Source organism: Dermacentor albipictus, unplaced genomic scaffold, assembly GCF_038994185.2.
Source record: "Dermacentor albipictus isolate Rhodes 1998 colony unplaced genomic scaffold, USDA_Dalb.pri_finalv2 scaffold_15, whole genome shotgun sequence".
Lineage (NCBI taxonomy): Eukaryota > Metazoa > Arthropoda > Arachnida > Ixodida > Ixodidae > Dermacentor > Dermacentor albipictus.
The window spans coordinates 9,530,507-9,558,158 of NW_027225569.1; the positions used below are offsets into that span (position 1 = coordinate 9,530,507).

The window sequence follows — 27,652 nt, forward strand, 5'->3', positions numbered from 1 at the left end:
CACACCCCGGCATGACAGCCATGAAAACCACAGCGAGAACGTTGTTTTGGTATCCGGGACTGGATTACGACATAGAGCGACTGGTGAACTCATGTTCCACATGCGCGCAGGCTTCTGCGATGCCACCAGCACAGATACCTTTGGCTTGGCCAGCCACCGGGGAAAGGTGGAGCCGGCTGCACGCAGATTTCGCTGGCCCGTTGGACGGACAAATGGTCTTAGTCGTCGTCGACTCGGAAACGAAATGGATGGAAGTCATTCAAATGAAAACTGCCACTTCGCAAACCACGGCCAACGCGCTAAGATCAATATTTGCACGGTTCGGCCTTCCAAAAATCTTTGTTTCTGATAACGGACCACAATTTATGGGCAAAGTTTTTCGTGAGTTTCTGGCACGGAACAATGTGCAACAACTCACAACAGCCCCTTATCATACACAGTCGAATGGGTTAGCCGAACGAACTGTGCGTACGCTCAAGGAAGGATTAAAGAAGAACCCCGGAATAGACCTCCAAATACGCATATCGCGGGTTTTATGTCGATATCGCCGAACGCCCGTCAAGGATGGAAAGTCGCGGGCGGAACTCTTATTGGGGTACCAAATAAGAACAAAACTGAACTGTATCGCTCCCGATGAAAGGTCACCAGAAAACCAACCACGAGTTGGAGGGTCTCCAGTTCAGGCAGGTGACCCAGTCGGGATGCGCGATTTCCGAACAAGTCGTCGCAGGTGGATACCAGGAGTAGTGCGAGATGAACTGGGGTCCAGAATGGTCACTGTTGATTCCGGGAAAGGAATTCAGCGGCGACACTTGGACCAGGTGAGATGTCGAACTGTCTCAGACTCTTTCTCGACACAGAGGGTAGCCGTAAACCCTGCAGGTAGCACTCCAATCACGTTGCGACATAGTCCGGAAGTGGCCCAGACGGATAGCCCGCCACCGTTACGAAGATCGACCCGACAGCGACGGCCTCCTGAACGCTTGGACCTGTAAGAGGGGAAGAAGTGATGTGTCGCCAACTTCATCGTCATCTTCATCGTGCCTTCATCGGCACTGCCATGGTCATCATCACACGTCAGCAGCGGAACACACGGACGCAGGCTGCAATAAAGCTGCGGTGCTTGCGGCGTTATGTCGGACTGATGTCAGTGTCTTAAGCCTAGTGCGACATATCAGGTGCGACCCCTCGCAGTCCGTGCTCGCGTATGTGTCCTGGGGTGTCCCGACCAAGGCGGCGTCGGGACGGCGCCGGACCCATGGTAGGCCGCGCCGGGCGCCGGGGCGGGACATGGTGCGTTGGGCGAGGTGGCTTGCGGCCGCCTGTGAAACATTCGCGACATGCCGCCATTTTCCCATCTGTTTTAGTCGCCTTCGGGTTGTTCGCGCGCGTGTGAGTGGCCGTCTGCCGGGGCACCGCTCGCGATACTGTCCTCTGGAGGAGCCGGCGTGCCGCGCGTGTCGCGCGGCTGCCTACCTTTCTTTGTTTTGATGTTGTTTTCTCTTTAACTTATTTTTACTTTTCTTTTACTGTTCGCGCCGGGAGGCACCCCCGAAAACTGATGAGACGCGGCCGGACGAGTCGCATCCAGTAGCTGTGACGCCGGAAGTGCAGGGACAGTGAGCACCGACGCCGGGGGCGTCCCTGACGCCCTACGCCTATCCTCGTGTGTGCGCGACACGGGGCCGCGTCCCCTGGGACCTGCGGCGACTCCGCCGCGCGGCGGACCCGTACCGTCGCTTCCGCGTAGCGAAGGTGACGTCCGGAAGGTGTCGGGCTGCGAGAGGGACGTACCTGGCCACCGGAGCGATCTTCCCGAGCCGTGGGTGACGCCGGGAAACACCCCGAAGTCCGCGGCGGCCCCCGCCGAACAGCGGACCAGATCTACCCGTTGCAGCTGGGGTTGTTTTTAAGCGCATAGGGACCTCATTCGACGCAAAAACTGGGGCCAAAAGGGGTTTAATTTGTAATTTTACGTGATTTCTTTGCTGCCAGCCGTTGGGCCCAAGATGGCCTGGGCTCATACCCGCTGAGCCTCGGCCATGGCCAATACGCGCAAGGGAAAGAACGCGTCGCCGTCCTGGTCCACCCCGCGGCCTCCAGCCGCCGGGGAGTCGCCCCGCTCGCGGGGATCCGATTTTTCGGAGGACGGCGACGCGGTCGTTGCTCGCTTCTGCGATCTCGTAGATCAGTTGCCGGCTGCGGAAGACGTCAAACCCCGGCTGCCGGTGGAGACAAGGATGAGGTGTTGTCCTCGGTCTCGGAGAAATCTGCTGTGACGGCTGTGGCAGCGGCGCCTCCTCAAGACGCCATGTTCCGTGCACAGAAGCGGTTGTGGGCGATCGAGGACGTGATCCTCGCGTACGTCAACCGGCCGGCCAACCGAGTCTCCGTGGAGGCACGGACCTTTTTTATGTCCAATATCTTTGAGGCGGTCGCCGTTTGTTCGAGCCTGGTGGCGGAGGCGGCCAGGCGGGACGGTGTGGCCCACACATTGCAGGGCCAACTCGCCGAGGCGCGGCGCGAGGCGGCCGAGTTGCGGGGGCGCCTGGCGGTCGCCGAGGCCCGGCTGGATGGACCCGCGGTCTCGATGGCTGGCCCGGGGCTTGCCGGTCGCGTTCCTGCCGCGCGTGCGGGTGGCGTTCTCGCGCCCTCGGGCGCTGGCGGCTCGGTGGGTGCGCGCGCCGGCCGCATGGACTACGCGGCCGCTTTGAGGGCGGGCTTTGCGTCCTCTGCCGGCGCGGCCCGCGGCGGACCCGGTGATGCTGCGGCGGCGGGCGCCGAGGCGGGGAGGCCCGCCGCGCTGCACAAGCACGTCGCCTTTTTGACACCGGTGTCGGCGACCGCGACGCCGGCGAGGGATGTGCTCCGCCTTTTGAAAACCAACGTGGACCCGCACGCCAAGAACATCAGGGACGTGACGCTCCACCACAACAGGTACGGGCTGACCGTATTTACGGACAACGACCAATCTGTAGCTAACCTCGAACAAGCGATAGCCGCCAATCCGGTCACGCGCGCGTCCATCATAATGCGCGTCGCGCAACAACGTAACCCATGTGTAAAGTTCACGGGAGTTGATCCCGATATCGGCCCGGACGATTTCTTACGCACGCTAAACGAACGCAACGAGGGCCTCGATCTCGACCTCGACAAGTGCAAGGTCCTCGTCACGTTTGGGGAAAGGGCGGGCATGCGGTCTTACGTGGCGGAAGTCGACCCTGATGGGTTCAGGAAAGTCATGTCGCGACCGCGGCTGACGGTGAGGTGGACGTCAGTGCGCGCACGCGAAGACCTGCACGTGCCCACATGTACGTTTTGCGCGACATATGGGCACGGGCGCACGACGTGTCCTCACAAGGCGGACCCGACTAAGGCGCGCTGCATGAAGTGCGGCTGCAACCATCTAGCCGTCACTTGCAAGGTGAAGATGAGAGACGCCGAGGTGCGCTGCTCGGAGTGTGATAGGGCGGGCCACAGCGACAAGAATCACCCTACCGGTTTCCCCGAGTGTCCGGTGCTCGTAGAAAAAGTGGCGCGCCTCAGGGCGCGCACCCACTACGGCGAACCGAAGTAGAAGGAGCGCCGCGGAGTGGGGCGGTGCGGGGATGGAGACGCGTCCGAAAACTGGCGAGCGTCGTGGGAGCGCCCGCTCGATCGTTGAAATGCGGTGACCGGTGGAAACCAGCATTATACACCTGAATTTATACCACGCCAAGCGCGCGCTGGCGGCCGCGACGCGTCGGATGGCGCGACGAAGGGAGGTGTGACCGAGCGCGGCAGTAGGCGTCGACTGACTGAAAAACTTTATTGTTTGAAATATTTACAGGGTGCGTGTGGAGCAGTCCTTAAGGGGACGTTCCTTATAGAGACTAGGTGGGCACCTCATTACAGGAACCCAATGGCTGTAGCCGCGGCTCGGGCACGGCCGACCAGGGCCTTCTGGCTCGCCAGGTCGGAGCAGCCGAGCAGGGCCGCCTCCCAGTCCTCCCGGGTAGGGTTGGGTATAGGGGGAAGGTGAGGGGTTGATTGGCATGCCCACACCATGTGGAAAATGTCCGAATATTTTTCCTCACAGTGCGGGCACTTCCGTGCACGTGTACGCAGGGTTGAAATGTTTTTGGATTGCCGGGCACAACAGTGTTTTAGTATAGAGGCGAAGGAGTAAACGCTCATCCGCCTTCATGAGGCCCTTACAGGGCTTAGGAAAGATTGCATGGCCATATTGGTAGTGTTGGGTGATTTCCTTGAAGGTAAATACCGGATTGGGGTCGGAGTCCGCAGCGACGGGAGGCGAAGGCGATGCCCGGAGAGTGAGCGCGCGGGCAGCGACGTCGGCCGCTTCGTTGCCCTCGAGACCCTCGTGCGCGGGAGTCCATACTATCGTGCGGGGCGCGGGGACCCCGAGATAATTGCTGCCTTAAAGTAAGCGGTACGCCAAATAGGGAATAAAGCCCCTTTCAATGTTCCTGCAGGCCCCTCATGAGTCGCTAATAATGACCCGCGAGTCCTGATCTGCGGCGGCGAGCGCGATGGCCACCTCTTCCGCATGTGTTATGTCTTGTGCTTTGAACGTAAGGCCGTTCACCGCGGTGTTTTGGTGGACGACTGCGGCCGTAAACCAACGCCCATGGTGTGGGCCGGAGGCGTCCACGTAGAATATTTCGTGCGTCTTCCCATAGTGACGTGCCAACGCTTCCGCGCGCGCGAGGCGCCGCCCACTATGGTCGTCTCGTGTCATGTTGGCCGGAAGAGGGCGCACGTGCAGGGCGTATCTCCTGATTTCCAGGATGCGCACGCGCTCTTCCGTCAGTGTTGGATGGCGGATGTGTAGTCGGGCAAGAAGGCGGCGACCCGACGGCGTCTTTGAGAGTCTTGTGTAGTGGTTTGTCAAGGGTGCTTCTCAGAGTTTCGCGAAGGTGTTGACCATTCCCAAGCCGAGGAGGCGCTGGTTGGATGTGTTGATCGGGAGGTCGAGAGCAGGCTTGTAAATTTTACGGAGAATCACCTCGAGGGCGTTCTCGTCAAACCTGCGAAGGTGGAGGTAAGGAGTCGAGTACAACACTCGACTGGTTACGAATGCATGCGCCAGCCACAAAGCGTCTTTGCACCGTAACCCCCCGCGTTTATTGGAAACCCGGCGAACCATGCGGCCCACCTGGTCCCCCACCTTGCACTGTTTGGCCAGTGTTGTGTCGACTCGGCGCTGTTTATGAATAAAGAGACCCATCACAGAATACGATCACATCATGTGATCGTATTCTGTGATGGGTCCATTTGGTAGGGACAGTTCAATTTTGGTAGTGCACTTCGGCGAGGGGCGAATGTGCACAAATTGCGATTTGGCCGGGGAGCATTGAAGGCCGCAGCGGCGGGCGTAGGCATCCGCGATCTCCGCCGCTTGCTGCAGGTTGGCTTCAATGTCTCTTACCGATCCATGTTAAGCCCAGATGGTGATGTCGTCGGCATACAGCGCGTGCTGTATGCCTTCTACATTCCAGCTGAGCCGGGAGTTTCAGCATTGCCAAATTGAATAGTAGGGGTGAGAGGACCGCGCCCTGCGCGGGGTACCTCTGGTGCCTAATTGGTAGGGGCCATGTTCGTCATCTTGTATCGGCATGTACAATTGCCGGTCGGAGAGAAATTGTTTAACGTACTGAAACGTGTTGTGTCCGCAGTTGGTTTGGGAGAGGTGTGTCAGAATTATGTCGTGTGTGACGTTGTCGAAAGCCCCCTTCAAATCGAAGGCGAGTGATGCCTTGTCATTGAGGGGCTATTCGACGGGATTTAGAATTTCGCGGTCTAGTTGAAGCAGAACATCTTGCGCGGACCGGTGCGGGCGGAACCCGAACATGGTGTCTGCGAAAACGTTTTGGTTTTCCAGATACTCGGACAGCCTACTTCGCACCATAGTCTCCATCAGCTTTCCCGCACAAGACGTGAGGGAGATTGAGCGGAGGTTGTCCGTGGTTATGGCTTTGCCGGCTTTCGGAATGAAAGTGACCAGGGCGCTCTTCCATTCGATTGGGAGGATTGCCTCGTAGGCCGGGTCGGGAAGGTTGGCAAGTAGTTTCACTGTTATTTTGTCTCTTCCCGGCGCCGTTCCTCGCTTCATTTTAGTGAGGGCCGCCTTCAGGTCGTGGAGCTGGAACGGTTGGTCCAGCTCCGCGTTCTCGGAACCTGCATACGAGTACGCTGGCCCTCGGGGGTCCTGTTGTATACAAAGCTATTGATCGCGTAGTTTGCATGCTAATTTTGAGATGTCTCCGTCGAAGCTACGGATAGCCCGTTGGAGATGTTTTTTGTGTCTCGGTTCTGGTTTGAGTCGGATCGATCAAGGCGCGAAAGAGACGCCAGGTGCTCCGGCTAGACATTTGTCTAGCGGCCGTGTTGCATCGGTCCACCCAATTCGAGTCGTTGAGCTGGGCCGCGTACTCTGCTGCTCGTTGGGTGAGCTTGGCGATGCGAATTTTGAGCCTCCGATTGTGTTTTTGGCGGCGCCACCTACGGACGAGGCTGTGCCGCGCCTCTCATAGGTGCAGGGGTGGTTGTCGACCTCCGGCGTGGCCTCCGATAGTTGAACTTGAGTTTCCGCCGAACGCAGGTGCGCAACCAATTCTTGCGACCACGTGTGGTAACCTTGTTCGTGGATAGGGGCCGAATTTTAACCGATCTTTGCACGAACAAACCTTTTCAAAAACTCATTTTTTCCGAAAACAATCAATGATTGGAATGCCCTACCTGTAAGTTCCCACTGGTTACAGCCACCCACTTGATGAATCTTGTTGACTGTAAACCTTGTATATATTGTATGTTTGCTTATTTTTGTATCTGCTCACGTAGCCCCCTCCTGCTTGGACAGATGTCCGCAGTATTGTGAAAATAAAATAAATAAATAAAATTAGTGTAGTTTTGCCGGAACTTGGTCCAGTCGGGTAGGCGGGCTTGGGCGTAGGATCTTGCCAATGGTTTGCTTCTGACGGTTGTGTTGAGTATGTAGTGGTCACTGCCGAGGGTTTCCTCGGTGTTGGCCCATTCTGCGTGTCTAATGTTTTAGAGCGCAGCTCTTTGGCGTCCGTTCCTGGGTTTCGCGTCGTCGTCGTCGTCGGCGTTGTCGTCGGCCTCGTAACCAGCTCGCCGACGAATCTGCTGCTCCGCCGCCGCGCATGCGCGCTGTCGGCTCTCCGGGCGAGGGAGGATGATGGAAGGGAGGAGGAGAGACTGTGGAGGAGGGCTGGCTACACAAATGGCTCTTTGGCGTCCGTTCCTGGGTTTCGCGTCGTCGTCGGCGTTGTCGTCGGCGTTGTCGTCGGCCTCGTAACCAGCTCGCTGACGAATCTGCTCCGCCGCCGCGCATGCGCGCTGTCGGCTCTCCGGGCGAGGGAGGATGATGGAAGGGAGGAGGAGAGACTGTGGAGGAGGGCTGGCTACACAAATGGCTCTTTGGCGTCCGTTCCTGGGTTTTGCGTCGTCGTCGGCGTTATCGTCGGCCTCGTAACCAGCTCCGCCCCCCTTTCATCCCCCCAGCGCTAGCAGCGACCGACTGATACCACTTTCGTGAGTCCGCTACCGCACTCACGAAAGACGTCGTGCACTTCCTGCAACTCGCATTAACCGTCCATCGATCCACACCGATGTTAGTAGTGGGGGACTTTAATGTTGACATAAAGACAAACAGCAATTTCCTAATACTTATGCGGGAGAACATCCCGTTCCTCTCGCTCGTAACGCGTCCCACGGCTGTGACAACCTCGCGAGGCACTTGTATAGATCTCGTCTTTGAGAATCAAGCATTGGTGTACCAAGTCGAACATATATCAGTCTATTTCTCGGACCACAAAGCTTCCTTCATGACTGTCAAGAACTGTTAGTGGAGTCTTTGTTAAAGGAATACGTGTGAAAAATAAAAAAAAATTCTGTGATAGCGCATACATGTGTTGCTCGATTTCTTTGCCTCAATCTATCGAAAAGGTGAAACAGCTTATTTGCTGCGTTCAAATTTCGCATTAGGAAGTAACGTAATCGTCGGTAATTTTTTTGGTGAAGGTAAGGTCCGGACACGTGTCGCGAGTCACGGAGTTACCCACCCGCGTTGGATGTGCAGGGTCGGTGTGAAGAGTCAGGCCCAGCGTAGACGCAAGTTCCGCTAGCTTGCGCCCGCGCTTTTCTTCACGCACGTACCCCCAGAGTGTGCTGTGAGCGTTGAAATCGCCCACGATCACCGGAGGGTCCCTGCCCGCAGCCTTCAGGGCGCGACTGAAGAGGGCTGCGAAAGTTACATTTTTGAGCTTGGGAGAACAATAGATGTTGAGTATATGTAATGGTGCGTTTTGTTTCTTAAGGGGAAGAAGGGTGACCATCATATAGAAATAATCAGTATTGAGTTCCAAATCAACCTGGTTGGCTGTATAATTTTTGCGCACGCAGATACAGGAAGAGGGGTCCTGCTGGAACGTGGTATAATTTGTAAGGGTGGCTCCGCTCCCTGGCTCCTGGAGGGCAACCACCGCGGGGAGTGAAGCGAATGTTGACAGGAAAAGCCGGAGGTCCGCCCGCTTGGCGCGGGAGCGGAATCCCCAGCAGTTCCATTGGGTAATTTGGATGGGGGTGGCCGAATCGGTACGGAGAGAACGCTTAATTTGAAGGCTGTCCGCCATGGTCATTGAAGGGAAAGACCGATTGCAGGGACGCTGCTCCGGAGCCAGCACTCGCGGGGAGGGGAGGATCCTCTAGTCCGGAGAGCGGAGCAGCTGTCATTGTCTTCTACTTCAGTTACAATGGTGCGTCGCGACGTTTTCGGACAGCGGCAGACACGTATTTTATAAGACCGCCGGTTCGTCGGATGCCACGCGAGGATTGAGCGATGTACTGTGCGACGATTGTCGGTATGCTTTCAGTTATTTTGGCGATGGCGGAGGTGATTGCCGCGGAAATTTGACTTTCTAGGGTGTTGAAACGGGCATCTATGCGGGCCTCTAGACGGGCCTCAAGTCCAGCTTCCACGCTCAGTGCTGCATTCGGTGCCGCGGGCTCACTCTACATAGCCTCAGTTGCGGGGCTAGAGGGGGGAGTGGTAGGCTGTTTTGACTGCGATTCCAGGAGCGTAACTTTTTTGAGCAGCATCTCAATTTGGCCCTCGAGAGCTGCAATCTTGGCTTGCTCGGCACTGCGTGCCGCAAGGGGGGAGGAGGTAGGGGAAGAGGAGGCAGCCCTGTCCGTACCGCTCACCGGCGTTCCGTGTTTCACGGCGTTGGCCCAGGCCCTGGCCTCGCCTCGTGGTGGCGACGTCGACAGTTTTCCAGTGTCACCGTGTGGTGGCGGCTGCGTCGGCGGTCGCTTGCCGGCTCCTCCGGTAGAGCTTCTCGGTGCCAACTTCTCGGTGTTGCTGTCGTCCCGGCTCGGTGACTCACTGGGGAGGTTAAGATGGCGGCTCTTGTTCTTGGCCGCCATTTTCCTCTTTGTCCCGCCCTTCGGGGCGGCCATCTTGTGTGTGCGGAATTTTGCCGCACACTCACGTGAGTTTACGGCGTGTTCGCCGCCACAAACAGAGCACCGTGGAAGACACTCGTGAGGGGCCCACACCCCCTCCACAAGCGGGGCTTGTTGCCCGCAGAGTCCGCACGTGTTCTACTGCGTGTTGGGACAAGCATCCGCTCGGTGGCCGACAGCCCCACACAGGCCGCATGCCGGGATTGTCCGGTAGTAGGTTTGCACTGGGATGAGCATGTTCTCATAGTGCACAAAACGCGGTTTCTCCCTCCCGGCGAAGGTTACTTGAGCTTTGTTAGACGAGCCGAATTTCCTCACCTCGACAATGGTGCCTGCTTTCCATTGCACCTGCTCTCGAAGCGATTCAGTGGTGTCACAGTTGCTGACGGCGATGACGCCGTGGCAAATATCGCCTCCGCCTTGCCTAAGGTATCCGTGGAGCGGAATCGGCCCACGTCGGTGTTGATTGAGAAGTCTCCGATGAGCCGATCTGCCGCTGCCGGATTCGGGGTGTGGATCAATATCAGGTTTTGTTTACGGGACGGCAGAACCGTAACAGACCTTCCCACCTCAGGCCCGAGGTAGGCCGTAATGGCGGCACCGTAGTGGTTCTCCGAAAAGGCTTGGTGCAGCGACACATGTTAGCGTGGCTTGAGCACGACCACGAAGTCATCAGGGCCCGGTTTTGGAAATGGCCGAGGCTTTCATAAAGTAAGGGCCCTGCAGCAGTAAGCTGTAAGCTGCAGCAGTAAGCTGAAATGGATGAAGAAGGTGCCCTTTAGGCCATCGAATATGCTCCCATCAAGGAGCAGGAGATGGAAAGGTGCGATAACATCTGCTAGAATCTCCCACTTGCAAAGCCGGTACCGTCACAACTGAGAATACAGAATATTGACGAATAGCTGGGCCCACACTTGTAAGAACCACACGAGAGGGCTGTGAGGGCGGCAGCTGCAGAAGCCAAGAGTTCTAAAGCGTCGTTGAGCACTATTCTTCATCAGCTGACTGGTTCACATCTGTATGCAGGGTTCGGCGGCAGCACTGCAGAGCCTATTGCTTTTCCCTTTGTTCGAAGTCACCAATTGTACGAGGCTGGTTGATGGTACCAGTGTACCACAGAATTTATTTGTAGGAGGAATAAAGAGCACCGGCTGGCCAGCAGAGCACACTGTAAACGAAAATAAACCCAGCTGAGAGTTTTTAAGAGGTGATGTGCCCTAAAACCTCCCCTCCTCAAATATTTACTCCGATGTATGGGAGCAAAACAGCGCCATTCCCTCGTTTCACTCCGCTGGCTAGCTGCCGGAGTATTAAGGCGACATGACGCGATTTTACTCCGCTTAAAAATTTTGTTCTCCCGTGAAACTCCGACAGGGAGTTTTGAAAAACTCCCCTCCGCCGATTCAGGTTAGTAACGTGGCGCTTCCCATGAGGCTGTGCGCCTCGCCAGCGACCGGGCGCGTTCGGCGGAGCGGGCAGTGCTCATGGCTGACGGTTTGTTTACGTCTGTGAAGTGTCGTTCCGTGACAGCGTTTCGTCAATTTGTTTCCCGTATCTCCTTCCAGAAAGTGTTATAGGCATGCCTGAAGCTCACTGTATCTCAGCTTCAAGTACATTAGCTGTGATCACTTTGCTGACAACGATGATTGCAAGAACCACGTTTTCAAGTGCGGAAAAAGGCTTAGGTTTACCTCGAAGCTGCTCACTGGCTCGTGATGTCGGCTCACGTTCTGGCTGTGTTTCCGTGCTGCGTCACCCTGTCTTGTGTTCTTCAGTACGTGAAATGCCACTTCTATGTCCTTTTGAGTACATGCTGACAACGTCCGGTGTAATGTTTGTAAGGACCGCGTAGCAATGGCAACAGCAGCCACTGTTCGAGCGACGACATCCGTGCTAGTCGCGCATGAATGGCGTAACCCAAGTTCGTTGCGGTGCTGTGTTGCCAGTGAGAAAGACCGGAGTGCAAGCAACTGTTTTTATTTATCTGTGAACGGATATCCTCGCCCGAAGAAAAACGGTAGGACATAAGTATATATGTGTGCTTAAAATAAAGCTTCTTATTGAGCGATGTGAATCGAATTGTTATCGCGCATATAGGTTTTGGTCACGTCGTTGCTTCCGATATTGCATTAACATTACGCTCTATCCGAGACACTGATTTAGACGCATGCCTGCTGACTACGAGTTTAGGGGTTCACTCGACAGATCAGCGATGTAGCTCCTTTTCGCAACCGAGACAGATTGCTTGTACTCAGAGCAAGTAGTGCGGTGTATAAAATGTATGTCTGCGCATTTTTCGGTGTTACGTCGGCTGCTGCGGGTCATGCTCACACGTAATAATTTCTTGCTACGCTACCACTATATCGAAAAAATGTAATTTTGCTATGCAGCACATGCACTTACATTTTTCTAGCTTACTGTAACTAACGCACTGCTTTTTGGCCGCGAACGCCGGCAGTATGCGAAGTCGCTTCAGCACTCACAGAATGGCATAGTATTGAAAAATAACACCATTAACTTTTTTTATCTCACTATTTTGAATTAACAGTTTTGTGTTGATTAAGGTACTCTGTTAGTTTCAAAGAGGCAGATCTCGTATGAACGAGCATGTGAGTCGTAATTCTGAAAACAGCACAGCTGCTCCCTTGGCGGTTTCGAGGCACACAGTATCGTGGCTATATATACTGGCACCGTTGCATCTTGAGTATCGCGTGTACGTGGGATGTCTTTCAAATTTCTGCATTGGGCGTTTCTGGAATGTTTATGTATGTCATGATATATGTGCTTTCATTGACTTGTTTCATCGAACTTGACGCGGTCTCGTGTGCATATTTCGAAATTTGACCAGCAGCCTCTGCATGTAAACATGTTCGCGCAAACTGACGCGATGCCTCTTTTTATACTCCCGTTGCACCTCGAAAAAACTCCGTCAATTGCAAAGCAAAACATAAAAAAAGACAGAAAAAAACCTCCCATAATTCCACGCGAAAATTCCGCTCGTGCGGAGTAAAAATTCTACTCCGATCATACGGAGCATAATAAACTCCGAACCGGGGGGTCACTAGAGGACAAGCAGTATACTCCCACCTCGGAGTTATTTCCGTTTACAGTGCAGCACGGTGTCATTCAGCCTGGTTGTCTGAAGCATTCTCTAGCTCATGCCTGACCGATCTTTTTCCTCCTCGGCAGGCATCGCAAGCCTTTGCTACTAGTGCCGCTACAGGCACTGAAACACCATGTGGCAAAAGGTCCGTCTGCGGGCTTTATTGGTGCCAAGCGTGATACTGTTCAGATATGCCATGCATTACAGTCTAAGCTTCGCTAGCTTAACCACATGTGCTTGGCCCTTTCCTTCATCTTCTTTCAGGCGTGCCGCAATTTCCAACAGGCCCATCACTAATCGGTCAAAAACCATTCACTCCTTTCATCAAAAAGGTCACAAGTAGTCATAATGCAAACATCACAGACTTGTTAACAACATAATAATTCGAGTTCTATTTGAACAAGTTGATAAGCTTGAAGTAGCTGCATGCTGGTCATTGCATTATGTGTAGAAATGTGTGAACCTGAGCCTCTTGAGATTGTTCATTTCATCAGCAGGAAAACGGTAATCAATGTCCTTCACTGAACGAATTATTTCTAATGACAAGTGATGTTATACCATGTGTCGCGAAGCACAACCGGTGGAGAAGCCGGGTCGTCAGACCCATCGTAAAGGAAGCTTGGTTCGATTTCGTCGGCATAACCAAGACACTCATTGTGGAGCAGCCTAGCAGGGCAAGGAAACAGGTTCAATACGTAAAGTGCGCTCGAGCCTCGTCGAATGGCAAGAAGGGCAAAAGGAAGCAAGAAAGGATGGTGGCGAGCAACAAGCATAGACGGCGTGAAAAGAACTGTGGAGTCGGAAAACCCAACGCAGGAAACGGGTACAAGTGCGGCAGAGTATGGAGGAATCTCGGTGTCGGCGGTGACGAACACACGACCGGAAGTGTCATCAGTATCTTCAAAAACGTTGGTGCCGATTAGCGACAGGGCGAGTTCAGCATGGGCACATATGATAAGAGGACAGAAAGTCCCATCCTAAAATCATGGCATGGGAGCAGTGAGGCATAACAACGAACTCAACATGGTATAAAGCGCCGCTTATAACAACACGCACGGTACACTTCCCTAAGGGTTCAATCGGCGCAGCGCTTGCTGTACGTAATGAAATGGCAGAATATGGCGTCGCGACTATTCTAAGGGAACGACGAAGCTTTTCCGAAATCACTGATATTGCTGCTCCCGTGTCTACAAGCGCATGAACGGCAATGTCTTCTGCATAAACTTCAAGGACGTTCGCGAGAAATAAATGAGGTCTTGAGGAGTTCGCTGAGATCGCAGTTCTTGCCTCCGGAACTGCGGTCCTTAGTTTTCCTCTCGGATAGCTTCAGGACGACGGATAAGCGGCGACAGAAAACGCCGACGGGGAGACGGAGACCGACGGGTATTGAAGGGTCGGGAAAGAGGAGATGAGGCTTCGAAGGGCTGGGCGGCAGTAGCAGAATGGGACGGAGAGTCGAAACCGCTACTGTGTGCCCTCGGAGAATCTGAAGGATACCATCCACGCCGGCGGCAAAGCCGTGCGACATGCCCAGGTAGGCCGCACGAATAACATATAGGCCGATTGTCATGGGTGCGCCATGGATTGAGAACAGCGGGCGAAGACTGTTGGAAATACTGCCGAGGTGGGCGCACGGGCTGCTGTGGCGGCGAGTAGCTGCTTGGGGGGGGGGGGGGGCAGGATAATATGTTGCAGCTGCTTGCGGAGGGGAGGGAAAGCCGCTGGTAAGTCTGGATTGATTACCAGCAGAAGGAGGCCTTGGATTAGCGACAACGGCAGCGTACGTAAGTGGCACAGGCGTAGGAGGCGGTTGATGAGTAAGTGGTACTGCGTTAGCGACTTGTTCTTGTATCATGTGACGGAGATCTGGAGACAAGCGCGGCTCTGAGGCTGGAGCGACTGGCAGAAGAGAGAGTTGGCGCGCCACTTCTTCTCGTACAAATTGCTTGATTCTGTCGAAAATGTCTGAACTGCAAGGAGTAGAAGTGACACCATCACTCAGAGCTGAAAGCGCGACGTCCGGAGCGAGTGCTTGGCGCGTAGAAAGCCGTTGTTTGCGCAGCTCCTCATAGCTCTGGCAAAGCGTTATGATGTCGTTGACCGTCTGAGGATTCCTTGCCAAGAGCATTTGGAAGGCGCAATCTTGTATGCCTTTCAAGATGTTCTTGACCTTGGCATCTTCGGTCATATCTGGGTCTATACGCCAGCAGATGTCAACTACATCTTCACTGTAGCTCGTAAATGTTTCGCCCTTTTGTTGTGCACGACAGCGAAGCTGTTGTTCAGCCCGGAGTTTGCGCACAGCAGGGCGACCGAAGACTTCTTGAAGTGCCGTTCGGAATGCTGGCCAGGTGGAAAAGTCAGCCTCATGGTTGCGGAACCAAAGATGGGCGACCCTGGAAAGGTAGAATGGGACGTAGCCAAGCTTGTCAGCTTCAGACCATTTGTTGTGGGCACTCACGCGGTTGTATGATGACAGCCAGTCCTCTACGTCATGATCGTCAGTGCCATTGACTATGGGAGGATCCCGTTGGCGTGGCGCACCAGGACAGACGACTGGAGGCGGTGCCATGGGTGGCGCGGTAGGACTAGTCTCCTCAGGCACGGGAGATGTGACAGGGATCGTCCGGCTTCGGAGTTCCAGGGTGGCAATATGTCCAGCACCTTCCACCAAATGTCGCGAAGCACTTTGAGCAGTAAGCGTTCGCGACCAGAACGTTGGGGCAGCGAGAGGTAGTGTAGCCAACCGAGTACCGAAACAAGGTTGTTCTTTCGCGTCGTCGTTGTCTCTCTCCTAGCCACAGCCCCACTGCTCCCTATTTTACAGTACACATGAATTAAATATGTGAATGAAACCTGTCAATGAGAAACAACCCCCACAACTTCAAATTGGCAAGTTCCTACAGTCACAGATGTGCAAAGTAACGCAGCAGCATACACATCATGAAAAAACACTACAAACAATACAAACAATAAAAACACTACAAACAATACAAACTACAAACAATACAAACAATACAAACACTACACACAAAAGCTTGTTTTCTCTCGAGACTTCAAATGCATATAAAGTTACCATATTTCCCATTTTGGGACAATGTTTCTGCCATGGTACAAGTCGAGCAGGTAAGGCTGAAACTGGCCTGCAGCTTCCATCATTTGCAACTGCCCTGAACATTTAACGCAAAAGTAGTATGTATGGCGATCAAAATGTTCAATTTCCATAATTCTTGTTAAGACATAAAGCTTGCCTCTTGCAACAAATAGAGACTCAATTCTGTGAAACTCTGGGCCTATATTTTGTTTCACAAGGACGCTTCCACATCTATAATGGCAATGATCAAGGGTTGCACGATGCACTTGATGAGCAGTTGTTGGCAAAACCTTTTTTGCACACTCTGGAAGAGCATCCCACACAACTTGCTTGCTCTGTACTGTCGAAAGACCCTCATACAACTGGTAGCTGTGCAGTTGGTAGCGTTGCTTCAGCTGGTGCCGCATAGCAAGTGTAAATGTAAGGTTCCTAAAATTTTTTACGGCTGCGGCCAGCTTCTTGAACTGTTGATGCTTTGCCTCAAACCTCATCGACCACATATGTTTAAGAGGTCCCACTTCACGCAAAAATCTTGGGTAGTGCACAAGAAAATGCAACTTTGGTATCACTGAATCTCGGCCATAGCGTTTCACAAATTCAGTGAGGAATGCCTGCACCAGCACACTCAAGTATGCGAGGCTTTCAGCTGGGATTTCTGGTGAAAACACAACATCAAGGATTTCTCTGAACTGCAACAGCAGCTCCCAGTCCTCATTGCTCTCTGGTATCTTTCCTCCCAGGATCAATGTAATGAACCTGAGCAGGCACCACTTATTAACGCGATAGCGTTAAGGAGCTCGTGTCGCAGAAAAGCCGGTGTCGTCGGCGTCGGGTGTCGGCGTCGGCGGCGTTGACCGTGAGCGATAAATCACGGCAGGCGCTTCATAAATAAAAAGCAACTTCCAAGATTGGCCCGGTGGGAATCGAACCCGGGTCTCCGGAGTGTGAAACGGAGACGCTACCACTCAGCCACGAGTTCGATGCTTCCAAGCGGTGCAAACGCGCCTCTAGTGAATGCGGTGTTGCCTTCGAAACGAGCCGTGGAAAGTTACACTGCGGTGTATATCGGTAATTATGAACATGTAACGTACAGAAGTCACAATTACACGAGTTGCGAAGTGCGTTTCCGCTGCATTTCTTCTGCGCTTTCCGCACATGCAGAGCCATCTTGCGGCAAACACAGAAGACCCCCTCCTCTCAATGTACGGCGCTGCCCCGACAGGAGGCGCGCCGCGCGCGCATTGGGACCGCTGCCAGGCGCGTCGCGGGACTCCCTCTCCCCTGACGACGCTTCGCCGTGCTCCCGGTTTAGATTACTATCTATCTCTCTGCCCGTGCCGATCACGACGTTTGGCTGGCGTAGATCGTTTCCCCTCCGAGACACCGAGTTCTTTGGTTCGTTTCGTTCGCTCAGGCGCACGTTTCGTTGCCGCGCCGAACGCTGCGTTGCTCGACGCTCACCGCGTGATAGGTGGGCGCTAAGTCCGATGCGGGGCGCATCGTAAGTGATTGCTGTGCCGTAGCGCATTGTCTTATACCCCTTGGCGGGTCGACGGGAACGCTGTCGCGTCCCACTCTTGAAGGCGAAGCTTAAGCGTCCTCCAATTTTTTTTGAAGCTGTTCCTGTTAAACCAGCACTGCCAGTGATGAAAGTCATGTTGAATGGCACAGGCTTGGTTTTCAAGTCATTAGGACCATACTCAAATGCATACAGATCAGACAAGTCTTGCTTGGAGAGCAAGCCAGAAGAAAGAAGTCCTCTCAGAACATGACGCAGCACACACTCTGCTCCTCCTTCTAAGATGCCATGCATTATATCTGGGGGTAGCTGACGGGTTACGTCAAAGTATGGAAGTGTTAAAAGTGGAGATACATCATTTACCCCATAGAGGCGTTTGTTGGTAGTGCCGTTAACAGCAATGGCTGCAAGATGCATCTTGTGCCTTTGTGCAGTGCGCAGTTTGCACATGTCTTCCGATGTTTTATCTGCCAGCTGGTTCTTAAACACCATACAGAATCTGCACACTCGGCCACGGCTGAAACAGCAGGAGAAGCCGCCAAGGTGATTCAAAGACAAATTGTCGCCACAGATGCCAAAACTAGCACTTGAGCACATTTTTTTGATCCTCTGTACTCGAAGCTGAGGTCATGCTCGTACAACTTATTCAAGTCATCTAGCAAAGGCTGCAAGATGGCTGTCAGGCCATAAGTCTTGACATAGGTGTAGCGCACCAGCAATAATAAATAAATGTTCTGCAGCTGTGATCTGTACTTCATATGAAGGTTTAGCAAGCTGCAGTATACAGCCAGTAGCTTATGCATGCCTCGCTTTGGTCCCAAAGGGTTTGCAACTTCCACCTCATCTGTGTAGAGGAACAGCAGTATGGTGCATTCACTCCCTTCTCGCATTATGTTTTTGAAATGTTCTCTGTATATAAGGCCATCATTGAAGTCTTTGTACACAGTAGGTTCTGAAGCCATGAACTCAGGTGTGGTCAAATGAGACACAATGTCTGGCGCTTTGCACAAAGCGTTCAGCAGCTTTGGTAGCGGCACATAGTGATACACAGCATTCTGGCCAAGCAGTTGCTGCTCTGGCTCAACGAAGGGGAAATTCTCTTTGGCATACCTCTCCCTTTGTCGTCTGCTCTTAATACCATCGAATAGTTGTGACACAAAGGAGCACAGAAGCAGACACTCAAGGTCAGCTGCTGTCTGTGGTGCTTTCATAGCATGAGTGATCTCTTCAGAATAAGCTTTGAGCACCAGCTCAAAGACGAACTCCAACTCTGTAAACAGCATCTCCACAGCAGTATGAGGCAAACTGTGCTGCTCAGTTACTTTAAAAAAAAAGTTCCAGATAGTTGACTTCGCCTGCTGGAGAAACTGATGAAACCCGTGAACTTGGGGCTTTTGCTTGTCTGATGAATCACTTGACGGCGCGTCGTCATCAATGTGGCAAAAGTCACTCTGTGAAGCTTGCCGATTTGGAGGCGATTCCCCGGGCTGAGATTATGCTGCGTCATTTTCCTGCGCTTGGAATACACGTTGGAAGTTGCTCCCGTTTTCTTCTAGCACACTCCTGTGACGACGATACAAGTGCGATCGGTAAGAAGAAAAGTTCGTGTACGTACTCGCACAGCCGTTGATGCCACAAAACACACTAAAATTCGGTTCGGCGCTGTGGGTTATGCCTATGTGTTTCACGACTTTTGTCAGCTGACAAGAGAAGTACGGGCACTTAGGGCAATACTTTACATCCATCGTTGTCTTTACAGAAAGGCACACAGCAGGTTTTCTAACTTTGCCTCACGTGTTTTCTCCGACCACTGCCTAGACGTAGCTCCGCATTTACGTATTTCCTTTCAGTTATTGCAAGATCGCCAAAAAAATTTAGCAGTCTGGAAATAAATTTTGCGTAATAATTTGTTATTCATAAAATGGAAATATTGCTTCATACAACACGGGCCGGCCTCAACACGTGTTGTCAACTACTCTACCTCGGCGAGGAATATTTTCGCTTCACTGGTCTGTTTTCACGTGCTCGACCATCTCCTGTCTGTCAACACCTATATCGCGAGCCTTGCTTGACCCGTTAAAGCAATCACTTATTCGATAGCGACGCCGGCATTCTTTAGAACGCGCATCGGGTTATATTACCTGCTTCTTGCTGTGAAGGTGCTTTGCTTGTCAGGCCATGGCGTGCAAATGTTTGGTAACGTTTGGCGACAAGAACGTCGTCGTGCCTTTTGTTGGCCCTTGGAAGCGCGCACAGCTATTCGAATACTTGAAGCGTGAGCGGGCATTCGCCGGTATAGACTTCGGCAGCGCAACACTGACGGTAAGTGTAATTTCAATATATGTTTGCGGTGTCTCCAGTCACGTTCCATTGTTTGCCTTCAACTCGGGCGATTGTGAGGGTTGCATTCAGTTACCTACGGCAAGCTCAAAGTTACAACATTCCGTGCGGTTGTGATTACTGATGTATTACGCAGTGTCAGGCAAAGCTAAGGTGCAACCGACGGCAGAAAGAAAAGTTAGACAGGTTACAGCGGAAAGAGTCTTGTAGACGCTGTTTATTGTCCTGAACTTTTTCCTCCCGTGGTCTAGTCTTAACGTTGCGTAATAAGATGAACCAACTGGCCCAGCAACAAGTATTTATATGGTAGGAAAATAACTGACAGGGATTCAGACAACAGGAGCACTGGCTCAACTGAACGCTTTATCGCATTGACAATAATTTATATACATATACAAGAATGACACGTGTTGTATGCCAGATAGGCAAGGCACATCAAGACAACATGCTGCCCATGAATTCAACTTCATTGTAATGAAGGGCAATAAATGTTTGATGAATGCAAAAGGCACGACCTTAGTGCATATGCCATGTTTCTACTATGTCCTCATGTGCCCTGCATACCTGGCATGCACCACGTGTCTTTGTTTGCATACTAGTTCTTAATAAAATTTACTGGCCTAAACAGACAATGGTAAACAGTCGCACAATACCGTTAATAACTGCACATAATGATTTTAAGGCATGCAAAATATATGCACTCATGCATAAACGTAAGCAGCGAGTGAGACTTTTCGAAAGCCTTGTTAACGTTCTGACATTCACACCATGCTGTGACTTCATATTGTCACGTGGTAGTGACGGTGAAGAAAGAAGCAGTACGGTGGGATACAAAACTAGCTTTTATTGGGCGAACCCGTGCCCACAAAACAGGCTACACTTATAGCACAACGAAAGCGGCGAACACGCTCGGCGATCGTCGAAAATCTGATCAGCGGGTCAAGCGCGTCTGCTTTTATAGATCAGTCGTCGAATGTTCCGGATTAACTGATGGGACCCGCGTGTCTTCCACAAAGTTCTACACCATTCGTGTCACGCGATGAAATCTGATAACACAAGGTTCGGCGACAACAGACACGCGGATAGAAGCGTCGATAACTTTCCAGAAACGTCGGATACATGCAGGCGCGTCCCTCGCTCTGCGATTACAGTTGTTGAGCGGCGAAACGTGGTTGCGCGATAAAGATAAGTACACGTGTCAATATATAAAATTTGACCGCTATGGATGCTCTGTGAACACAGCCTGTAGAACTTTGATAACCATTTGATGCAGAGTTAGATTTTTAAACCTCATGCTGTTTCCCTTTACCAATTTTTGTTTCTTTTTATGAAACACTAGACCCTTACACAAAATTATACTGCCTACAGTTACTAGATTACAGCTTTCTCTCCCAAATGGAGCACATCTCATTTAAAGTGGTCCTTGGGTTATTTCAAAACCTTTTCTAGATTTTACGTGTCTGACCACTGTAGTGGGCCCCGACCTATGGCTTCCTCATAAATTGTCATTTTTTTTTCTAACGCCTAAACTGAGGTCAAGGCTGTGTACAAGTGTTTGCTGATTTGCCACAAACATTTTTGACAGGTTTTTGATGCCGACTTTGGATTGCATGTCGATGTGACCGATGACTTTATCATTGAGGACAAGTCGAAGTTGGAGATAAAAGAAGGGAGCCAGTATCGGTAAGTTTTGTGCTGTATTTAGCAATTGTCGATTTCAAGAAAAAGTCCTTTAGGGGTGAAAAAATAAACAGCATGCCCAGCTGATTTTGTTAAATTGATGACATTTTTTGACATGCACCTAACTTATTAAGGTTTCTATGAGCAAATTGTGCAGTATCAATCATTATTCTAAATGCATTGCAGAATTGTTGATGTCATTGATGTGGAGGTCCTCCCAGCTGCACCACAAGAACCACCTGCACGCAGAGTTTACACCCTGCCGTCGGTGCCTGTAGATATCAGGTTAAGTATCGAGAAGCACCAGCCAGGCCGCTACTTTGCGAATCGACGCAGAGTGGTTGAGTGGCTGTACCACGACCTCTGCACCTACACAATGTAAGCTGGCTAACCCTTACAACTTCTTCATTCAGCTCATCAATGCATTGCTCAGTAGGGTGTGTTATTATATATATATATATATATATATATATATATATATATATATATATAGATAGATAGATAGATAGATAGATAGATAGATAGATAGATAGATAGATAGATAGATAGATAGAGAAATGTTTACTGATATGAAATGCACAGTTCGGCCTGAGGTACATTATTCTGTGTTGGGAGGAGGGAAAGAAAGAGGGAAGAAAAAGGCGCATGATGGGTGACAATGATGAGGAAATATGTAAAACATACAGTAAGCTATTTGCACTTGCATTACCACTACAGGCCACCTTCAGCAGCATGCTGTGGAATACTAGTGGCACTGCCCACCTTTCAGTGTGGTAACAGCCGTTAGTTTGATTAGACTTTGATTTGCCTCTCACGTGGTGAAAATTACGGTCAGTGAACTGTTCATCGAACTTTACTGTACAACTACAAAGGAATGTCACGATCTTATGGATGTTCCTACTTAAATTTACCCAATTGCTTAAAGCAACTTTCTGAAGCTATTCGTTTTGTATACATGAGATTGCATTTGCCGACTCCCATGACGGAAAATTGTCACCTGTTCATTTGCAGCGTGAAGCTGCTAGAAAGAAAGCTTCCTAGTTGATGAAAAATTCTTCCTATGCGAAAAAAACTCCTGGACTGTGCAAGTACAAATTAGGTGGCATACTTGACACGGTAACTGTTCTGCCCATTAAGTTGCTTTTTGGAAGCTTACCCCCGAATGCAGAGATCTAACTTGGCTCGAACTTGACTCCTGGCAGTCTCAAGACAGCTTCACCGAGCATCTGAAATTGTTCTCGAGCTTGCGAACGACTTGGCTGGGTCAAAGTCTCCCCAAGTTTCAAGTCTGCTCCTGGGCTAGCTTTAACCTGACTTCGTGCGTTATTCCAACATGGCAGCCTCCCGAACGGACGTCGTGCGGAGGTTAGCTGCTTTCGAGTTTGCTTGCCACGTCATAGATACAGCATTTTCGGAGGCGCAGCCCTTGCTGAAAATTCCGCGACTCGCCCTACGTGACCGAGGGAATCCGATGGAGCTGTACGATGACGAACAATTCCTTGGTCACTGCAGATTCACAAAGAACGCTGTGCGACAACTTCTCGCTATGTTGCCCATTCGGGAAAGAGGGGAGAACAGAGGACAGCATGTGTGCCTCTAATGCAGCAGTTTCTGATGGCTCTGCTGTTTTACGGTGCTGGCACGTTTCAAACAGTCACCGTGAGTCTGGTCCGCATTCCTCAGTCAACAGTGTGCCGCGCAGTTGGAAAGATGACCCTGCTCATCGCGGAGCACTTGCGACCGATTCTGGTGCGCTTCCCGCAGTCGTGGAAAGATTGATTGCAAGCGTATTTTCTCATCTCTAATGGTTGCACATGCCATCACTAGTTATTAGCGCTCACAACCGTATTTATGCTCAGCATGCCGAACTGTCACGCACTCATCTACCGAATACGAAACATGCACTGAGCATAATAAAAAGTAGCCCAAATGAGCCAGTCATGCAGAACATGTGCGCTTACCTGTCTTGTGGCGCTTTCGCTTTTCTTTCGGAGCTTCCTCCTTTCCGCTTTTGCTTCACATTGTTCCAGCATTTTTTCAGTTGCAGGTGATCGCGCCGCGTAATCCCGTGGTTGGCATTATATTGTTTTGCTATTTCTTTCCATGTCTCGTTCTGTCTGGTCAACGACGCGACATCAGTTTCCTTGCATTCCACAATATGCTTGTATTCGTTCACGAGTGCCGTCAGCAGGCTCTTTTCGCCTTCTGTAAAACGGGGTGCTGTCTTGCATTGCGGTGCATCCTCTTGGGAGGAGAGTGTGTGAGCATGACATTTCAGTGTCAAAGCCTATTGAACAGGACAGCGATTTCGTACCAAATGCGGCCGTCGTGCGAGCCCCACAACTTGTTTTCCTAACATACCACACTTTCCTAGCAGACGACATGCGCTGCCAATTTGCGATGTCTATGACTGTGCCACACTCTCCCTCTTTGTCTCGACAAAGATTCCATGCGAAGTAGACAAATCGTTTGCACGTGTCATTTTATTTATTTATTTTGTTTTTTATTAGGTGTTGTCACCCATATGGGTGCGGACAGGGGACTCTACGGCGCTCGCTACTCCTGGTTCGCAGCACATGTTGCAGGTTTTCTTGTTTATGACTTCGACCTAGCGCATTCGAATAGGTTGGCCTTTTCTTCAAAGGGTCACGTAGCCCGACCAGAACAAGGGCCGTTGCCTTCCTGCTGGAATGCCTATAGGCAAAAAGAGACGTGCGAGCTCCCTCAGAAACCGACCGTATGCCTCGTCTCGGCCTCTTGCATGCAGTTGCCGGCCAAGACGGTGCATGAACGCCTTGCGGCAATCGAGAACAAAAGCTGTTGAAAGACCACTATACGAACCAACCATTTCGTTCGCTTCTCTACGGCCAGTTATACGAATGTACAACAAGACCTCTAAGTTAAAAAGAAGCTAAAACCAAAAAAAATGTGACTATAAAATTAAATTGCACTCAAATACACTGTCGCCTAAAAGTGGAGCACTGACTTGAAAAAATTGTGAAACCTGCAACTCGAAAAGCGCGCCAAAACAACGAAACTTGAAGACCACTTAAACCCGCCGGTAACGGGCACTTTCCGCAAGCAAGACAAACGCGAGTTATTGTCATCTTAGTTGAAATCAAGAAAAAGAAATGGGCATGGGCAGGGCATGTAATAAGGAGGGAAGGTAACCGATGGTCATTAAGGGTTATGGACTGGATTCCAAGGGAAGGGAAGCAGTAGCAGGGGGCGGCAGAAAGTTAGGTGGGCGGATGAGATTAGGAAGTTTGCAAGGACAACATGGCCACAATTAGCACATGGCCGGGGTAGTTGGAAAAGTGTAGGAGAGGCCTTTGCCCTGCAGTGGGCGTAACCAGGCTGATGATGATGATGTGTTATATCCAGGTTTTCGCTTGAACTTGCCGCTCGCATACAAGTGAAGGAATTGTTGGCGGTATCGTAACATTTTTGTTGGTGACAAAAAGTAATTATAATAATGTTTATATATTCCTTTTGTGAGCAGTATAGTGCAGTAATGCTGGAAGCTACAGCAGACAAGCTTGAAAAAGTGTTACATTGAGTAAACGTGTACTTCAGTGATGAAACAGCTTTTTTTAAATCGGAACAACAGCAACTGTCATCAGTGTTCGTGCATGTTTTTGCTGTTTTGTTGTTCTCGATTGTTGTTTCTACACCAAACAAGTAAGCATGCTTGTTAGGTGTTCACTGAAATGAGGCAACCTTCAACTTCTATTATCTGATCAAGTCAACAGCATTACTGCCAACACATTTTGCCTAGAACTTGCAAGGTACTCTGTAAAATAATCATTTTATATTTTGTGCACCAAAATGTATGTCAAGGTCAGGGTGTCGAACCGGAAAAAGTATGGGTTCAGTTCATGTTTAATGTGCTCCCTTTCACTCCATCTTAGATAAAGATCTAGAACGGTTTGTGAACCAGTTGGCAACACCGAACCGGTCCAGCACAATAAACTTATCTGCTACACATTACACAATGCTATCGACTTAAACATGCTAACCTTAAAAACTCCAGACAACACTGCTCAAGTGACTGCACTTGTAAGTTCCCCAGGACTTGTATTTTTAAGTTTCATTACATTTCTTTTTCATTTCCAATCATGTGTCGAGCTCTTGGGACAACCAGAAGTTTTGTCAGGAGGCGGAAGAAATTGTCCTGTTGGCAGACCGGAAAGGGTAATTGGTGTTGTTATATAAATATAAGGGCAATTCATTGGAAATAGCTACAATGGGCATGCTGATAAACCCGGCCATCTTTTGAGGGCTGCATTGTGCGGCAAGCACGTGGACCAATTCGATGCATCCACTCGCAATTCTCCGTGCTCATTTTCCTGCATTTCTTTATATTGCTAATCATACTGAGAGCAAGTAAAACACTAGAAATTTACTCTGATGTTTGGAGAGAGCAAAATATGAGCCTGCTCGAATAGAGGAAAATAATTACCCGTCAAATATAAATTGAAGTGAAATAAAACTAATAGTTTCTAGAGTCTGTTCGGCAGCAAAACTTATTTACATACATGTATTCTACATGTGACAGGGCAAGGCATCATCTGGTGCACAATCACATTGAAAGTTATGATTAATAATGAGCTCTACTTGGATTCAACTAGTGGGTAGTGCAGTGCTTGTTGAGTTGTAGGCTACAGTACTGCGCATCATTTTGAAGGAATACAAACACGTTAAGGTTGGCAAAGCAATAAATTGCTTTGTATAAACCAAAACAGCGAATTGACAGGCACCGCATAAAGGGCAAGAAGCACTGGCGCAACGGTGGGTAATTATTTTAGATAAGTTGACCTCCTTCACACACATATATATATTTTTTTCGGAAATTTAACTGTCAACCCAACAGCTGCAATGTACCAGAATCACTTAGATGAGTCTCCATTTGGATCGGTGGAGAGTTTTAGTTTAGAGGACGCAAGCGGCTTGCATACTCAAAAACTAGGGTCGATGGTACTGCGCATGTGCCGTACCGTGGCCCCTACTTTTTGCGTATGCAAGCAGCTTGCGTACTTTATTCTAAAACTCTACTGTCTCCATGAAGACTCTAACTAGTGTTCTTATTTATACTTCGAGCTGCTTTGTTCTGAACCCATAACCAATATATATATATATATATATATATATAGTTGCGGGAAGAAAGCAGGCCCACGAGTGTAAAATAACTTATATTTACAAATGATGGATATGGCGTTCGGGCAACCGCCAGACTTCGTCTTTCTCTAGTCCAATTCAACGTCTTCCTTCACTTCACCGTAACATCACCCTCCCGGTGGGGGAGCTCCGTCCCGGTGCAAGTTAAACAGCCTCACTTATTGGGGGGACATAGGGCTTGAGCCTGGCGACGTGAACAACATCACTGGTTAAGTTGGGAGGCACGGAAGGCTGACCGAGTGGGGCGATCTTGTAGGTCACGTCGGACAGTTGGCGTAAGATCTGGTACGGACCAGAAAAACGGGACAGTAATTTTTCCGACAAGCCGACACGACGTGAAGGCGTCCAAAGAAGTACAAGGGAACCAGGTGAAAAAATTGGAGGACGCTTAAGCTTCGCCTTCAAGAGTGGGACGCGACAGCGTTCCCGTCGACCCGCCAAGGGGTATAAGACAATGCGCTACGGCACAGCAATCACTTACGATGCGCCCCGCATCGGACTTAGCGCCCACCTATCACGCGGTGAGCGTCAAGCAACGCAGCGCAGCGAAACGAACCAAAGAACTCGGTGTCTCGGAGGGGAAACGATCTACGCGATCTATGTACGTCGTGATCGGCACGGGCAGAGAGATAGATAGTAATCTAAACCGGAAGCACGGCGAAGCGTCGTCAGGGGAGAGGGAGTCCCGCGACGCACCTGGCAGCGGTCCCAATGCGCGCGCGGCGCTCCTCCTGTCGGGGCAGCGCCGTACATTGAGAGGAGGGGGTCTTCTGTGTTTGCCGCAAGATGGCTCTGCGTGTGCGGAAAGCGCAGAAGAAATGCAGCGGAAACGCACTTCGCAACTCGTGTAATTGTGACTTCTGTACGTTACATGTTCATAATTACCGATATACACCGCAGTATAACTTTCCACGGCTCGTTTCGAAGGCAACACCGCATTCACTAGAGGCGCGTTTGCACCGCTTGGAAGCATCGAACTCGTGGCTGAGTGGTAGCGTCTCCGTCTCACACTCCGGAGACCTGGGTTCGATTCCCACCGGGCCAATCTTGGAAGTTGCTTTTTATTTATGAAGCGCCTGCCGTGATTTATCGCTCACGGTCAACGCCGCCGACGCCGACACCCGACGCCGACGACACCGGCTTTTCTGCGACACGAGCTCCTTAACGCTATCGCGTTAAAATGGTGGTCTCGGTGCCGAAGGTCGTAGCGTCGCTTTTGAGAAGCTTGCGAGACTGTGAGGCGATGACG

General features: G+C 51.0%; 1 protein-coding gene and 2 pseudogenes across 1 annotated transcript; 1 reads left to right on the plus strand and 2 right to left on the minus strand.

Moving 5' to 3' along the window:
• Nucleotides 1-3,888: 3,888 nt before the first annotated feature.
• On the minus strand, nt 3,889-4,741 carry LOC135914110 (uncharacterized; annotated as a pseudogene).
• A 162-nt stretch (nt 4,742-4,903) lies between these two features.
• On the minus strand, nt 4,904-14,780 carry LOC135914111 (uncharacterized; annotated as a pseudogene).
• Nucleotides 14,781-19,341: 4,561 nt separating this feature from the next.
• Nucleotides 19,342-21,607, plus strand: LOC139051878 (uncharacterized). Its single transcript, XM_070528912.1, has 3 exons — nt 19,342-19,527; nt 21,131-21,228; nt 21,412-21,607. The coding sequence occupies exons 1-3, from the start codon at nt 19,384-19,386 to the stop codon at nt 21,605-21,607; spliced, it is 438 nt and encodes a 145-aa protein (XP_070385013.1). The 5' UTR covers nt 19,342-19,383.
• The last annotated feature ends 6,045 nt before the right edge of the window (nt 21,608-27,652 follow it).

What these genes read in the sequence shown, in the direction of transcription:
- LOC139051878 (XM_070528912.1), top strand. Translation starts at nt 19,384, where the DNA reads ATGGCGTGCAAATGTTTGGTAACGTTTGGCGACAAGAACGTCGTCGTG. An exon ending in TCGGCAGCGCAACACTGACG is followed by an intron (nt 19,528 to 21,130) that starts GTAAGTGTAATT and finishes CATTTTTGACAG; the next exon opens with GTTTTTGATGCCGACTTTGG. An exon ending in AAAGAAGGGAGCCAGTATCG is followed by an intron (nt 21,229 to 21,411) that starts GTAAGTTTTGTG and finishes AATGCATTGCAG; the next exon opens with AATTGTTGATGTCATTGATG.